This window comes from Rhinatrema bivittatum, chromosome 5 (genome assembly GCF_901001135.1).
Source record: "Rhinatrema bivittatum chromosome 5, aRhiBiv1.1, whole genome shotgun sequence".
NCBI lineage: Eukaryota > Metazoa > Chordata > Amphibia > Gymnophiona > Rhinatrematidae > Rhinatrema > Rhinatrema bivittatum.
The window spans coordinates 123,176,257-123,194,221 of record NC_042619.1 but is presented as its reverse complement, the minus strand read 5'-3'; the positions used below and the strand labels follow the sequence as shown (position 1 = coordinate 123,194,221).

Sequence of the window (17,965 nt, the reverse complement as noted above, 5' to 3'; positions counted from 1 at the left end):
AAGAGAGGAGCAGAAGACAGTATTACTGCAAGGAGGTGAGGCTATGGTCCTGCATAGAAGAGGGAGAATGAGAAGCACAAGCAGACCCAAGGGAGGTCAGAGCAGGGCCAGATGTTGGGCAAATAACACCCTAGATAAAAAGCGCCCCCCCCCCCCCCCCCCGAGCCTTTCTTTGGCTGCAGTGGGATGGCATCCACGTGGCCTTCAGGCCTCTCTTTGGCCATGGCAGGATGGGATCCATCACAGCTACCAGGCCTCTCTTCGTTTGTGGTGAGACGGGAACCACTGCAACCATGCTACCGCAGGATGGATGATGCCGGCGGTGCCCAGGATGCCTCCCACCTCATGGCACCATGGATGACTGCCCAGCTGACTCATGTCAAAATTCAGCCCTGGATCAGAGAAACTGTATAAGATAGATAGAGAGAAGGTGAGGAGAGGAATACAGAGGAAGGAATCGAGAAGTTACTCAGTATTTTGCTTTTCCCGTCGATAGCAGGGCTGAATTAGCCATGCTGTCATGGGATCTGTCAATCAGGTCCGAGAGGCAGAGCTTTACAAAGCAGAGATTTAGATTTTAGCTCTCTGCAGCTGCACATGCGTTCCCGCGCAGGAAAATAACAGATTCTCCTCAATCTGTTTTTTCCGCGAGCGGGATCGAACGCAGGGCTGACTTCTCCTCAGCGTTCTTCTTATTTTTCTTGAAATGTCAAAAAAGCCGGGGTTTAAACCCTGTGTCTGTGGCAAGGTAATGTCTGTCACAGATGGCCATGACCGATGTTACCGATGCCTGGAACCAGAGCATAATTTACAAAACTGTGATTTTTGTGCTCGAATGTCCCCAAGAGCCCAAAAACAGGCCTACAAAGTACGTACGGTGCCGGAGCTGTCTGAAACGAGTTCGGCGTCGATGACTTGTGTGCACAAGTCGGTATATGCGCACAACTTACAAAAAACATCGGCGCACATGGCGCCGAAGACATTGGCACACTCGACAGCACACACATCGCACAGTGGCCTACAAAAATCAAAAAATCACATTATTCAATACCACATGGGGTAAAACGAAGACATCAGTCTCCAGATGTACCTCATTCCACCTCTTCAGACTCTAATTCTACAGAGGTGAAATCAAAACGAATTAGACTATCACTGTCTGGAGATAGAACCTATACAGGATCATCATCACACCATCACCACACCACCGTCAAAAAGCTGCGAAGACTAGAGATACATGGGCAGTGAGCCCTTCCACTTCTAGGTCATCTCACTCACGAAGTGTAGATGCCTTATCTTGTAGACAATTAATACAAATCACCTCCTCTGCTGCATCTTCGTCTTCAGATAATTCTGTTAAGACCACAGAGGGCAAGATGAGGAATAAGTATGATGTACCAGCTACTTCCACTAAAATTCCTACAGTATCACCTAAAACAGGTGAACTACCGAAACAATCTGGTCGTGCAGCAATGCCTCCGAAAACAAGAGGCATTTCTTCAATTATCCCAATCATTGGCAGGGTTTTATGAAACTCTTCAATCATCTTTTAAGATGTCTAACGAACTATCTGTGCGTTCTCCAGAACACAATATACGTACCTCTAGAGAACCGTCTGTGGAGCCTCCAGCATCCCCAATGATGAAACGACCAATTTTGCCAATTCAACAGCAAGATACCCCTATAGATTCTGTATCTCCACAAACATCCCCATTATCATCTACTGGATTCCCATCGGATCCACAGGAACCATATTCTCCTCCAGAGGACCTGACATACCCAAAACTTTTAGAAAAACTGGGCACGATATTACATCTGGAGGTCCAAAAGGAGACAGACCCTAGGTCAGAAACCTTTGGTCTCCTAAAGATTTTCGATGCTCTGGGAGAACCAACATCTCTCCCACCACACGAATTATTACATTCTGTCTTGCAGAAGTCGTGGGAAACGCCTTATTCTCTATCAGCGGTTTCCAAGAAAACTGATATCAAATTTCGTATGAGGGAAATATCGCCTTACTCTATACCACAATTACCACATGCTTCAATTGTGATAGACGGCAATGCAAAATCGCATGTCTCATATCCACCGGGTAAAGATAACCATTGTTTAGATGACTTTGGCAGGAAGATGTATCATAACTCAATGTTGAGTGCCCGCATTATGCACCATCAATTCTATATGGTACAATACCTATATGAGTGCATACAAGCCACAAAAGGTATGCTCTCCTCGACGACTGATCAGGTACCACCGCCTCTTCATGATATGGAGGAGTGTTCTCGACACCTTCTACGATCAATATATGAGGCATTTGAAACATCTTCTAGGACAGTGGTTCTCAACCCTGTCCTGGGGACCCCCCCCCAGCCAGTCGGGTTTTCATGATATCCACAATGAATATGCATGAGAGAAAATTTGCATGTTATGGAGGCAGTGTATGCAAATTTTCACTCATGCATATTTATTGTGGATATCATGAAAACCCGACTGGCTGGGGGGGTGGTCCCCAGGACAGGGTTGAGAACCACTGTTCTAGGGCGTCTGCGACAGCCATAGCAGTCCGTAGGATGGCATGGTTACGATCTAGTACGATACGAGAAGATTTACACGAGAAACTGACGAACCTCCCGTGCACAGGAGACAACCTGTTTGGAGAGCGGTTTCAAGAAACAGTTGGGAAATTAAAGGAGGAAGCTCTAGCAGTCCAATCCTTAAAATCACAATCTCACTACTTGACCACACCGTTATGTGGGATCTACACGTAGACAATCCTATAATCGTAGGCCTTACAGGTCTTATCAATCTTTTCGTACACAGACGTATCCATCTTACCAGCATCCTCCGCCACAACAAAACACGACTCAACGTAGGGGTAAACCACGTAACCAGAGACAGCAAACACAACAACCAGCTGCTGCAGTAAAATCAACGCCGTCTTTTTAATAAATCAGCCAGCACCACTACATTAAGCACCACCTGGAAGAATTCATTCTTGCCTGGCAGCCTGGGAGAAAATAACAACCAATCAATGGGTTTTAGAAATAGTACAACATGGCTATCAACTCCAATTTACCACAAAACCCATACTACCTCACTTTTCCACTCTGAAGAGTTCAAAGCTTCCAACCACAACTGGGGGAGGAGATTGCTTTGCTTCGCAAACAGCAGGCCATTCGATGAATTTTCCCAAAAAACAGGGTTCTATTCACCATACTTCCTCATACCCAAAAAGTTGGGTGGACTTCGCCCCATATTAGATCTACGGGAATTGAACAAATTCCTGACCAAAGAGAAATTCAAGATCGTATCGTTGAAATCGATCTTACCTCTGATTCAACCCAATGACTGGATGTGTTCCATCGATCTGAAGGATGCGTACACACATATTCCAATCCATCTATCCTCTTGGTGTTACCTAGGCAATAATTCAAAACGAAAATGTGAGCGTCTTGCTATTATGCTTGCATGTAGGACCATACTGGCGGACTGGACTGACCCAATGGCTATGCCTACTTTAGCAGCGTGGACAAATAGAATGATATTACTACTACAAATGGAATTTATGGATTTTCTTAGTGGTACACGTAAACCTGATAAATTGTACTGTGCTTGTTGGCAAGCCTATTATGCGTTACTTCCAAAAGATTTACAAGCCGGTTTGATTGATACTGGTTATAAACATAACTGGTTTTAAACGGAGGTTCCTGTAATGGGTGGGAGGAAATGTATGAATGTTGTGTGACTGGGGTATGACTGTTTATAACATAGAGATTTATGTTAATGTAATTGAATACGTAAGATAAACGATTTTTATAAGTTTCATAGTATTGGCTTTGTTAGATACTATGGCTTTTGTATTATGTTTTTGATTTCTGTATTTGTAAGTTGTGTTTTATGTTTTGTATTTATTTTAAAAATTATTATAAAAATTATTTTGAAAAAGAAAATAGGAGTTAGGGGCAGAGAGTGGGCTGGGTTAGCCTGTCTGCGAAGAGCTATCGCACAGCTGTAATGCCGATTTTTAACTACACCTCTTTGAATTGCGTTAGGCTGTGCGATAGCTGCCGTGACCCTGCGGTAAGGTTTCATCGCCCTTTGCGATGTCTCCCGTAAGGCCTATGTCAGGTGAATTGAAGGGGAGAGACTGGCCATAATGTCATGGCCCATAGGTAGGTATTTGTATCCCTATGGTAGGCCCACCTAGTAACTCGAGGTGGGGTTTAGTTAAGAGTGTAGGGGGTTAGGGGCCACTTTGACATTCTACGTGACACCTACGAACAGAACAGTGGTCTCATGAAGATTTGATGACCTTTGGAGTGAGGAAACTCACTCCAAGATGAGATTTTGGGGATGGACTCTCTACCTGGGTAACATCAAGCTAGGTGGAGAGAACATTGGAGTTTCCTCACTCCGAAGGCCAGCAAATCTTCACAAGAGACCACTGTTCTGTTCGTAGGTGTCGCACAGAATGTCAAAGTGGCCCCTAACCCCCTATACTCTTACCTAAACCCCACCTCGAGTTACTAGGTGGGCCTACCATAGTAGGGATACAAATACCTACCTATGGGCCTTGACATTATGGCCTGTCTCTCTCTGTCTCTGTCTCTCTCTCTCCCTCTCTCCCCCCCCAGTGGTTGAATGAAAGAAATACAACAGGTCTGGCACTTATCGCAGAATCTGAAAATGGTATTGCAATTTGCACTAACTTAGCTCTTTGCACAGGTAATTAGCACAAATTGTGATAAATGCTATATTAGCATAAAACACACCCCTTTTGCTATCGCATGCGGTACTTACCCATTTTGATAAATCCAGGCCTATGTTTGGTGAGGAGGCTTTTTCTGCCTGAATATGAATTGAGGGAGTGATGAAGTGGAAGAATTTTGATAATTCAAACGAGAACAACTTTTGTTATAAGAGCATTAACTCCTGAAGAAGGATTGATTTTGAAACTTGCGCAGGTCGGGTTTGATGAAGCAGCGGCATTAATATTACATCTCAATCCAGCTAAGTTTCTGTTCTGGCGGTCTTTATACAGAAATTGAAAAGTCTTTTGGGCAGTTTTTTAATATTGAAAAAAATTAATATAATTTTTTTCATGTTATAAGTGCACTTTAACAACGTATGAATTTGGAGGAAGTGACGTCACTTCCCATGCCGGCTGCCTCTTAGAGGAGCTCTCAGCCCCGGAGCACTTTTCGCCACAAAAACACCATGCCACCCACCCGAATCGCGGCGATTTTTGGGCGCTTGGGAAGCGGAATGCTGAGGGGCCATGGCGCAAAAAAAAAACCCCATGGACTTTGCCAAATTTTCATACAGCAAAGGGGGAGAGGTGCCGGACCTCCAGGGCCCTAAAATGGCGGTGGCAGTCGAGCAGGAGGACCCGGAGCACGTGGAATCCGACCAGGACCTCCCGGACCCAGAGCGTCCCCTCCGATCCGAGATGCGCTCCCGGTTCATGGAGCTGCGACGCGACATTAAAGGATTTAAAACGGAAATCGCTGAAAAGCTGCAGGAAATGCGGGAGGATAACGCGGCCTTGGGCCGCCGTGTGGATGACGCGGACCTTCACTTGGATGAGCACGAGGAGCGCTGGCAGCAGCAGCAGCTGGAGGTGACCGCATTAAAATCCGCACAAACGAATTTGGAGGACAAACTCGAGGATTTGGAGAACAGGACCAGACGCTGTAACCTTCGTTTTAAAGGTGTGCCAGAAACTGAGGACTATCAGGACTGTGTCTCTATTATTCAAAAAATATGCCTCTGGCTTCTTGGGAATTCGGAGACCGGCAGCGAGGGTCCTGCGTCTGATCCAGGGATAGAACGAGCGCATCGGTCCCTGGGACCCAAGTCCGGCAACAGGGTACGTGACATCGTAGTCTGCTTTCACTCCTATGCTTATAAGGAGAGGATCGCTGCAGCGGCCAGGAAGCAGCGTGTTTGGAGTTGGGAGGGGAATGACATTTCCATTTTTGCAGATCTGGCGGCGAGTACCCTGCGCAAACGCATGGCTCTGCGACCGGTCACCTCTGCTTTGGCCAGTGCTTCCATACGTTACAGATGGCTGTTCCCCTTCGGCCTCTGGTTCCAAGTGGATGGGAAATCCTATACAGTTCACAGTCTGGAAGATGCGGTGCCAGCCCTGAAAGCCGTGGGTATTACTGTGGATATTCCGATATCTAAAGAGGTGGCTGCTTCCGGCTCCAGACCAGCCGCCCCACGCTGGCAACGGGTCACCAAAGGAGGCCGTCGGCTTCGGAGGAATGCCAGCGACCACAGGGAATCTGGGACCCTCACCTGAATTGCCTGGCCCATCCAGTTATCTGGGCTCTTATTGACTAAGTCGTCGTGAAACTGACTGCTTTTTCAGATACGACTCAGCGTCTCTGTTCGCTTATTTCATGGGTGGACTTATTCTGTTGCCATAGCGTGTTTTCTGACTTTATGATTATCAATTGATTGCTCCGGGGGGGGGGGGGGCCAGACTCCGCACCCCGGCATGGTTTCTTCCTCCGTGTTCTTCTCTGGAAGGTGTGGAACCATCCAGGATATTTGCTGGGGGGGGGGGTGTTTAGCTTCACAATGCCCGGCTTTCATGCTCTTAGAGTGTTATATGGTAGTCAGTATGACCAGGGGTTCCCTCTATTTAGGTGGACTGCCGGGCTATTATACGGGTATGGCTGCGTTTGGGGTTTTGTTATTGGATTCTTCTGGGCCGGCACTCTTGGTTACCGGTGCTGGGCTGTGGGATTGGGGGAGGGGAGGTGCAGAGACATTAAGATTATGACCTCAATTACCTTCCTCTCCCTTAATGTTAAGGGCTTGAACTCAGGCAGGAAACGGAAGCTCTTATTTCAGGAAATAGACAGGTTATCTGCCCAGGTGATTTATGTCCAGGAAACTCACTTACGCCAGCGTTATGAGGGCCTCTTACGCTCGGATAAATACCCCCATCAATTTTGGGCGGCGGCGACACCTGCCTCCAGATATTCGGGTGTGGGAATACTGGTGCATAAAGACATTCACTTTGAGGTACGGAATATTCTTTCTGACCCGCTAGGCCGCTACCTTCTCCTTAATGTAGTTCTGGGCGGGGAGTCTTATACACTTTGTTCGGTGTATGGTCCTACCTCTCAGAAAGAAGCGTTTTATACTAAATTGTACAAGCTGTTAATGGATCATGCGGAAGGAAGTGTTATTTTGGGGGGGGGGATTTCAATTTGACGCTTAATCCCCGTTTTGATAACTCCGCGGGTTCCAGCTCTGACCCTGCCCTGGCCAGGAAGGCGCTCAAACGGATTCTTGCGCTTATAGCTGGGGTGGATGTCTGGCGCTCTCGCTTCCCTACTTCCCGCAGCTATACCTACTTCTCACCCTCGCACAATAGCTATTCCCGCCTGGATATGTTCATGCTTGACCGGACCAAACTTAATGCGGTAACAGGGGTTGACATCGAACCTATAGTTTGGTCGGATCATGCGCCTATATGGTTTAAATTGCGTATGGGCCCGTCTGATGTAGGTCAGTGTTTTTGGCGGCTAAATGATTCCCTCCTGGAGGATGGTAACTTTCAGCAGCAATTGACTCGGGAGATTCGTGAATATCTCCTTCATAATGATACCGGGGAGGTGGGGGCTGGGACCCTGTGGGAGTGTTTAAAGTGTGTTCTGCGAGGCTCCTGTATTGCGAGAGCCTCTTTTGTTAAGCAACAGCGAGAGCAAGAGCGCCAGACGTTACTGAAGGCCCTGTCCAGGCTGGAGCGGGCTCATATGCGGGACGGAGCTGGCTCTACGCAGCGGGGGTCCATCCAGGAGTTACGGGATAAGATTATGGCCCTAGATTCTGCCCGTATTGCCCACCAATTGGAATTAGCTCAACAGCGATTTTTTGAGGGTGGGAACAAGGCTGGACGTTACTTAGCCCATAGCCTTCGGCGGAAGCGGGCACAAGCCACTATTTTAAAAATAAAGGATCCCTCAGGGGGGCTTCTTACTGATAATGCTTCTATTCAGGGCTGCTTTCAAAGTTTTTACTCCGCTCTGTACCATGGCGACCCTGATATACAGGAAGCTTCGATTGAGGCATACCTGTCTCGGCTTCCCCTTCCTACCTTGACGGCGGCCCAGCGACAATTTTTAGATGGGGACATCTCCGCTATGGAACTTCAGGACGCTATTGACTCCCTCAAACTGGGGAAGTCCCCGGGCCTCGATGGGTACACTCCCCGGTTTTATAAATTATTTGCTACGGCCCTAGCCCCTCTTCTGTTGAAATTTTTCAACTCCCTGAAAACGGGGTCGTCCCTGTCAGCCCAGGCCAACTTAGCGGGCATTACACTATTACTTAAACCAGACCGGGACCCATCCGTTTGTGGTTCTTATCGGCCCATTTCTTTATTGAACATCGATGTTAAGTTACTGGCAAAAATCTTGGCGAACCGCCTGAATTGTTTTATTTCTCACTTGGTGGGGCTCGATCAGGCTGGCTTTATTCCTGGGAGAACTACTGCGGATAATGTTCACAAAATCTTGGACATTATCTGGTATGCCCAAACACACAACATCCCGGCAGTGGCTTTGTCAATTGATGCTGAAAAGGCGTTTAATCGGGTGCACTGGCCTTATCTTTTTCAGACTTTAGAGCATATGGGGTTTGGCTCCTCTTATTTACAGTGGTTGGGTCAGCTCTATCACTCTCCCCGGGCATGTTTAAAGGTAAATGGAGGCTACTCAGCTCCTTTTGATGTGGTCAGGGGGACTAGGCAGGGTTGCCCGCTATCCCCCCTCCTCTTTGCTTTATTTCTTGAGCCATTTGCTATATCCATACGCGGCAATGCTGACATTTCTGGGGTACCTATGGGCGCCTTGTCTCCCAAGATATCCCTATATGCCGATGACATTTTGTTTACGCTCTCAGACCCAGCCGACTCTCTTGACTCTGTTATTGCTGAGATGGAGGCTTTCGGCCGGGTCTCTGGTTTTGCCGTAAATTGGGAAAAATCAGAGGTTCTTAACATCAATTTACATACCCGCTTGGTCCATTTCCTTCAGGAGCTGTTCCCCTTTAAATGGGCCAAAACCCAAATTAAGTATCTGGGCATTCACCTTAGTGTAATGCAAGATCTGCTTACCATTAACTATACCCCACTGTGGACTAAATTAGCAAAGGATATGGAGGAGTGGAGTCGATATCAGATATCTTGGTTGGGTAGAATGGCTGCCTTTAAAATGAATGTCCTCCCGAAATTATTGTATCTTTTTCAGACACTCCCAGTGCTGGTTCCCATGTCTATGTTAAAACAATGGCAGCGAAGGTGTATGGCTTTCATCTGGGCGGGTAGGCGACCCCGGGTAGCTTGTAGAGTACTTACACAACCTAAAGGTAGAGGTGGCCTGGGAGTCCCGGATCTTATCCGCTACTATCGTGCTGCTCAATTTAAAAAACTGGTGGATTTACAATCATCCCGTAGGCAGAAACTGTGGGTTATTATTAACCAGGAACTTCTTGGCTCTGTTCCGCTCAGTAGCCTTATCTGGCAGCCTAAGCACACCTGGACGGTGAATCCGGGGGCGGTGTTGCCTCCCTCTACACTTATGCTGCTTCACCTGTGGCATCACCTCTGTGCTCCCCTGGTGGGAAATAGGGAATACCATGCCAGTACCCATTTATATTACAATAAAGCCTTCCGCCCGGGATGTGAGAGCTCCAGTTTTTTAGACTGGAGACGGCGGGGCATCACGACGTGGGGACATGTTTGGGGCTCTACAGCTTTACGCTCTTTTGCTGATCTTCAGCGAGCCTATGACTTACCTGAGTCGGCGTTGTACCCCTATTTGCAATTAGCGCATTTTGCTAAGGCCACTGGGCTTAGTACTCCACTCGCTCAGGAACCCTCTGCTTTCGAGAAACTTTGTGAGCGGGCGCATAGTTGCCCCAAAATGCTGTCAAGGCTTTATCAACTGTTATTGGTACAAGATCCCCCTCTTTACACCTTCCAGAAGGCTTGGGAGCGAGACCTTCAGGTCAGCTGGACACCTCAGCTTTGGAAGTCTGTCTTTCGCCGGCTGGGCAGGGGACATATTGCTGCTTCTCTTATTGAGAACTCGTATAAGCTCTTGTACCGCTGGTACAAATGTCCCTCACAGTTACATAAATTCCTGCCTTTATATCCTGATACTTGTTGGCGAGGTTGTGGGGAGGAGGGCACGTTTTATCATATGTGGTGGACCTGCTCCCATGTCAGTTTAGTTTGGAGGCAGGTGTCCCTCTGGTTGAGCAAGCTTTTCCCGGGTCTGCCCTCGCTCACCCCTGCTCAGGCCCTGCTGGGCTTGGCACCCACTGGGCTTTCGCGGGATTCTAATCAGTTAGTTCAATTTGTCTCTACTGCCAGCCGCTGTGAGATAGCACGTTTATGGAAAGACACCAGGACTCCCAAGATAGAGGACATTCACAACAGAGTGCGGAAAATGTATTTATTATCCAAAATTACACCATTCAACAATAAGACAGTCTCCCGTTTTACATCGATTTGGCACCCTTACCAACAATGGCTTTCTGGGGGGCCGGGGGGTCCTTTGCCTTAAATATTATGTTAGCGGTAGGGGCCCTTCGCTTTTCATATTTCTTTTGGGGGTAACCCATAGATTTCTATCTATGCTTTTATGTGACTCCATGTATGCTCTGCTTTTCTAATTTCCTTTGTCATTGTGAAGCTAGGGGGGGTGGGGTGTTGTATTCATTAAATGTAAACAACTTGGTTTTGCTATTCTGTGATGTTTCACCTACAGTTGTTCCTGGCTTTGCTTGCGGCTTTGTGCAGTTTATTATGTATACTTAATTTCCTACTTGTATGGTCCGATCTGTAGGTTTTATTCTGTTGTTGTTTCAATAAAAACCTTTAATAATTAAAAAAAAAAGTATGAATTTCAGTGTTTCATGCAATTTATTAAAAAAACCAACCCGGTGGAAGGAGGGTTGATTGATTAAAACAAAAGGACGGGACAACCTGGATGGTTCCTGCCAAAAAAAATAGATGAAACCTCCACTTTCCACTTTACATAATTTTTAAGAAGGAATTGCCCTGTGAAATTTATAAACAGTTTACAAGAGGTTCCCTTTTTTTTTTTTTTTAAACTTATTCCTACTGTAAGACAGAAGACCATACTGACTAAGACTGCCTATGGCATGAGGACCTAGAATGGGAGTGCAAGCGAGAGAAGCCATGCAAGGCAGAGCAGAGTCAACTGAAGAAAGGAAATGATGAACCCTTTTGTGGGAATTGTGGGACTTACAATGGAACAAGTCCTATAGGCATGCTCTCATTGTGGAGTGAAAGAGGACATTGTCAAAGATTGTCCTCAACGTGAGAACGAAGAATGGGAGAGAGTCAGCAAACACAATTGCGAAAAAGCTGGAACTTGGTAGATGGACCACTGGGGGAACTTTCAGACCTTGTGATTTCAGTGGAGCTAAATGAGGTGCCTACCCAAGTCCTGGTGGATTCAGGATGCGGAAAGACCCCCCAACCATAAAGACTTAGCCCAGAGAGGACAGATTAATTACAAGAGGAAGGCGACACTTGCCTGTAACATGGTAACCAACAGCATTACCCAACAAGTCTGGTTCTGCAGACTATGTCGGTGGGGCAAACCATTATGGATGTAGGAACACTTCCCAAGGTCCCATATCCAGTAGTTCTAGGGGGCGTGATTGTTTCCAGTTTTAAAACCTATGGGGTCAGCTGAGGGACAAATAAACCAGGCCAGATGGCTTGTCACCAAGAATCTGATGGCAGTGTTGCCAAAGGGAATTGGGGTATGTATTTATTTATTTAAAAACTTTTCTATCCCGTCGTTAAGTTAAATCACCATCACAACGGTTTACAAAAAAGGCACAAATCCAGAAACCCGGTAAACAAAATAAAGGAAATTACTGTGACAAATGAGGAACAGCGGGCTCCCCACAAACCCCTGAGCAGTTTCCTAAATGGGATGGAGAAGGGAAATCTTAGAGGGGTTAAACAGCCCCAGCATAGGGTGGGGAAGGAAGAGAGGAATGGGTGTTTTCTTAGGCAAGTACCCCTAGTAAGGGCAGGCTCTCAGCCTAACAAGTTTAGCTAAGGGGGAAGGTATGTGAAGAAGTATACAAGAAAAAGCTCCAGAACACCTTAAAGGACCGGATCCGGAGATCTAGCCTAGTCCACCTTAAGCCCAAGATAGCAGGGAATCCTGGTCTGGGCAGAATTCTCTGGGAAGGTGTGCAACTAGCTAGACCCAGGAGGGAAGAGGAGGCCCTGGAGAGAGAAGGCGGCCTACTGAAAGCGAATATTGCTGAACCGTAAGTTATATTACTGTCTTTGTGTTTGGCACTACGAAGGAAAAGCAGCACTGTTTTATTTTCTTGTTTCTTCTCACTATTAAAGAAGTTTGAGTGATTTTTGTGAGTCTGTTCTCTGGCTACCCCAAGACTGATTGTGGTGCTACAGCTAGCTATATTCAATAATGCGGCTGCCCTTTTGAATATGCCTCCAAATTTAGCTGGATAAATTTATCCTGCTAACTTTAACTTGCTATCTGGACAGGGACCTAAATATGGGCCTTAATGTGAAAAGCCATCCTAAAGAGCCAAGTTTTGATATCACTCCAATATTGCATAAGACCTGAATCTTTCCTAATTTCATTACCTGTTTGTCCCATTGCTTATTTCCTTCATCTAATGCCCTGAGACAGAATGTAACTGGTGTTTAGTTTTCAAATGGCATTCTTTTATTTCTAATATGATATAAATGTAATTAACCTGATAATGTTTTTGGAAAAATAGGCTGGAATATACTCACCTCACATGTATCTGGTCCGTGAAGAGATGATTGTCACTGAACAGATTGAAAATATGGATCACTTGGGCGTTTTTGTCTTTCGAATGTGCCATGGTAAAGAAACCTATAAATTGGAGCGCAGAGAGACCACACGAGGTACCTATTTCTTATGATGCTAAAAGCTACAAATGTTGCAGATGAAGGAAAGGTTTTTAGAGTCGGCCCAATGGTTTGGGAGACCTCTGTAAAGATCCTGGCCTGGCTGAAATTGCTGCTGTAATAGTGCCAAGAGGGGGAGGGGAAGGGGTGATTGAACAGATCTAGATTTATTAAGGATGGATATTATAGATTATATAGGTGACAAGCTTAGGTTAGAAGCTAGAATTGCCAGTGATTCAGCAAGGTAGCAGGTCCCAAGCCTTTACACATTTGGGCCCACTTTTAAATGGTGGTGATTTAAAACAAACACAAAAATGGATCAAATCAAGCCATTCACTATAAAATGAAATCTCTTCAAAAGCCAAATGAGAATCTACTTCTAGCTTTTGAACTCTGTGATTGTGGTTCAGTATCCCTGAAGGAATTTACATTGTTCTCGTGCTCTCCTGGTTTATACTTTGGATTTCACAGTAGGGCTGACCTGTAATTCCTTTGGTACCAATAGTTTGACAAAAACTATAGGGAGCCACATCCTCTCCCGAGCCTTTTAAGTGAGAGTGGATGTGGAAGAAAACCAAAAAGAAGTGGTAGGGTTGATGCGTGATGGCTTTCTGAAGAGTCAGACGTGAAAGGACTTAACCTTTTTCATTCTGAATTGGTTCACATTCTTTATACTTGGTCCAGGAAACAGCAGAGCATCAGCAGTTGCTTCCTTCTCACCCAGCAGGATGCTATGTCCTCTTCCTCTTGTCGTCCTGAGCACTGGCAGGCTGGACTGGGAGGGATGGGCGGGAAAGAGAGTGGCTTTGGTGACAAGAAGAGAACATTTTACAATAAAAAGTAACATCTTTGGTGCTGGGCCACTGGAGCACATGACAGCAGGGGCAATATCATTCTTAGGCCAATGAGATTGGTGTGACCACACGGGGCCCCACAACTGTAGGAGCCCCATGGTAATTTAGAGACCTAAAAATGGGAAATCAAAGCTGCAGTGGCAGCAGCAGGAGAGGAAGTGACTTTTGTGCAGAGCTAGCAGGAGGATCTAAAAGCATTGGTGTTGCCCATTTAGTATGGCTGCCCGCTCTCCTTCAGGCCAAAAGCTGAGGGCAGCAGGAACACAAGGGCCATGGCAAATGGGAGGAAACACTGTTGGGATGCTGCTGCTTCCCCACCTCCTGTAGTTGATTGGCTCACTCTGCTTAGCAGAACCAATCTGCTGTGGAAGGCTAGGAAGCAGCAACGACTCAGTAATGTTTCCTCTTTGCTCTTGTAGCTGTAATGAGTGAGAGGTGTAAGCAGGGGAGTGAGAGTGGTGAGACCACTGTGAGAGAGCAAGGAGTGGTCAGAGCAGGGAATGAAAGCAAAGAAGGGGGATGTAAGAGCAGCGGGTGAGACAGCGAGGGAATAGTTGAAGATGGGTGAGAACTGGGAGGAGAAAGGGTTTAGAGTAAAAAAGGGAATGAGAGGTACAATTAAGGAAGGGAAGATAGTGTGAGAGGTCAAGGGTAGTGACCAAGGTGATAGCAAGGGGGCAGGGCTGGCTGTAGGGCAAATGGCATCCTGGGAGAAAGGTGTCAACGGCAGTCCTCCAACTTCTTCCAGACATTCTCGCCCCTCCCTCCATACATTGTCTCATCCTTCAAAATGATAAAGGTATTTTCTCAAGATCAATAGTCAATTATTTCGTACCTCTTCCCAATTTGCATCACATATCGAAATATACTGCACAGGAAATCAGAATTATTGCAAATATTCATTTTCTTGATTAATTTCATGCCAAAACATAGGACAAAGTAGCCACAATAATAAATTCCTCTGTATCGCTCCATGGTGAGACCACACCTTGAATACTGTGTACAATTCTGGTCGCCGCATCTCAAAAAAGATATAGTTGCGATGGAGAAGGTACAGAGAAGGGGAACCAAAATGATAAAGGGGATGGAACAGCTCCCCTATGAGGAAAGGCTGAAGAGATTAGGGCTTGTTCAGCTTGGAGAAGAGATGGCTGAGGGGGGATATGATAGAGGTCTTTAAGATCATGGGAGGTCTTGAACGAGTAGATATGAATTGGTTATTTACACTTTCGGATAATAGAAGGACTAGGGGGCATTCCATGAAGTTAGCAAGTAGCACATTTAAGACTAATTGTAGAAAATTCTTTTTCACTCAACACACAATTTAGCTCTGGAATTTGTTGCCAGAGGATGTGGTTAGTGCAGTTAGTGTAGCTGGGTTAAAAAAAGGTTTGGATAAGTTCTTGAAGTTCATTAACTGTTATTAATCAAGTTTACTTAGGGAATAGCCACTGCTGTTAATTGCATCAGTAGCATGGGATCTTCTTGGTGTCTGGGTAATTGCTAGGTTCTTGTGGCCTGGTTAGGCCTCTGTTGGAAACAGGATGCTGGGCTTGATGGACCCTTGGTCTGACCCAGCATGGCAATTTCTTAGGTTCTTATGTTCCTTCCTTTCTCCCTCCCTCCAGACATTCTTTCCATCTTCTCCCCCTCCTGGCATTCCTCCGCTCTTCCCTAACTCCATCTATTTTTCTCCTCTTCAAATATTTTTTCTTCTCTTCCTCCATCTAGACATTCTCTCCAGATATTCTCCCTTTTCACTCTTCCTCCCTCCTTCCTCCAGATATGCTCTCCAAGGATTTTTTTTCCTCACTTTTTCCATTCATTTTCCTCCTCCTCATGTACATCTTCTCTTATTCCTACCCTACCAATGTCCCATCCACAAGTTTATTTCTCAAACTTTATGTAACAAAGATAGATCAATTAATATTAATATGGAATTTAAGAACACCACCCAACAGATTTTTAAAATTTTATTTGTATTGATCTCTAATAGATGTACAATAGCAGAAAACACAATTTTTCTTGCACAGGTGAAGTCATTGTATGTAATACACAAATTCTGAAGTCACCTCAGTAGCAGCCACACAAAGTTTCTACTACCAGGCACTTTGGAAATATTTTTGAAGGTATAAATAAACATGTAGATAAAGGTGAACTGGTTGATAAAGTGTATTTGGATTTTCAGAAAGCATTTGTCAGGCTCCTCAGGAAATTAAAAAGTCAAGGGCTAGGAAGCAATGTCCTATGGTGGATTGGTAACTAGTTAAAAGACAGGAAACAGAGGGTAGGATTAAATAAATGGTCAGTTCTTCAAATGAAAGTTCATTAGTGGATTAGTACAGGGATCAGTGCTAGGACGTGTGCTGCTTAACATATTAGTAAATGATCTGGAAAAGGAATGACAAGTGAGATCAAACTTGCAGATGACACAAAATTATTAAAAGTTGCTAAAACAGCAGCGGATTGCGAGGTACTGCAGAAGAACCCTGTGAAACTAGAAAGCTGAGTAACTGAATAGCAGATGAAACTTAATGTGGAAAAGTGCAAAGTGATGCACATAGGGAAAAATAATCCCAGCTACAGGTACACAATCCTGGGTTCTGTATTGGGAGTCACCACCCAAGAAAAGAACATTGAAATTCTTGTGGACAATATGTTGAAATCCTCAGCTCTGTGTGCAGCAGCAGTCAAAAAAGCAAATAGAATGTTAGGAATAAACTGAAAAGGACTGGAACAGAAAATATCATATTGTCTCTGTATCGAGCCCTGGTACGACCGCACCTTGACTATTGTTTGAACTTGAGGTTGCTCCAGCTGAACAAAGACATAGCAGAACTAGAAACTGCTCGGAGGAGGGCGAGCAAAATGATGAAGGGAGTGAAATGGTTTTCGTATGATGAGAGGCTACACAGGTTAGAGCTCTTCAGCTTGGAAAAGAGATGGCTGAAAGGGGACATGATAAAAGTTTATAAAATCGTGAATGAGTACATAAAGGATTGTTATTCACACTTTCCAATAATACTAAACTAAGGGGGAAACTATGAAATTTAACAACTAGCAGATTTAAAATAAATTGTAGAAAGTACTTTTTCACTTAGTGCACAATCAGGCTGTGGAATCTGTTGCCAGAGGACATAGTCAAGGTGACAAGCATAGTGTGATTTAAGAGTTTTAGTCAAGTTCCTGAAGGGAAAGTTGATAACACATTATTAGCCAGGTAGACTGAAGAAAGCTACTACTACCTCTTGGAGAGAGTAACAGGAAATAGATTTACTTTATGGGATCTGCCAGTTATTTGTGACCTGGATTGACCACTGTCTGAGAATGGATGCTGGGCTCAATGGTCCTTGGTCTGACCCAGCATCCTATTTCTCATGTTCTTTATGTTTTTAACACAAAACCCAACAAAAATCACATTCCGAACCTATACAGCAAACATGCCATGGTTAAATATCTCAAATTCCCAGAATTCAAACAGCAAAAATCTACCTATGAAATGCAGAACTGCAAATATTACACCAGGTCCTAGAACAGGGATGGGAAACTTTGGCCCTCAAGAGCCGCAAAATGGTTGGATTTTCAGGACATCACTAATGAATATGCATAAGGCCATTCCCTAAGTCAATTTGATTAATAGCAGTTAATGGACTTCTCCTCCAAGAACTTATCCAAACCTTTTTTAAAGGTCCCCTGATGTGCCTTGGTCGTTAATGCAAGTTACTTCCATGTTGCTTCTATATCCAGCCTTCCTTGTCTTGCCATCTCATCTGGTCTCTTCTGTATGTCTTTTCTCCCCTTGGCATAACTCTCCGGATCTTGACCTCCTTGTTTGGACCTGACCACGATTGCCTGCCACTTAGACCTCATCACCCTTGTCTGCTATGTGCCCCGACCTTGGCCTGTCTTTGACTCCTACAGTTTGCTGCCTGCCCTGACACCGGCATGCCATTAACCTTTACCTTTGCCACTGCCCTAGTTTGCACCTAAGACCTGCCAGTCATCAGAACCCAAGGGCTCAACCTGCAGGGGAGGTGGCTGGTATAGGTGAAGCTCCAGTCTGTCTCACTACAGGATGGGTTTGCCAGCCACTGTCATAGGCTTCGTAGGTTCACCTACAAAGCTGCATCAAATA

At 45.4% G+C, this 17,965-nt stretch overlaps 1 protein-coding gene across 1 annotated transcript in view; it reads left to right on the top strand.

The window, feature by feature from the left end:
* Positions 1-17,965, top strand: part of ITM2B (integral membrane protein 2B) — a 102,611-nt gene that overhangs the window by 70,819 nt on the left and 13,827 nt on the right. Inside the window, exon 5 of the mRNA XM_029602870.1 lies at positions 12,823-12,973. Coding sequence (XP_029458730.1) covers positions 12,823-12,973 — 151 coding nt within the window. The remainder of the gene's footprint in view (positions 1-12,822; positions 12,974-17,965) is intronic.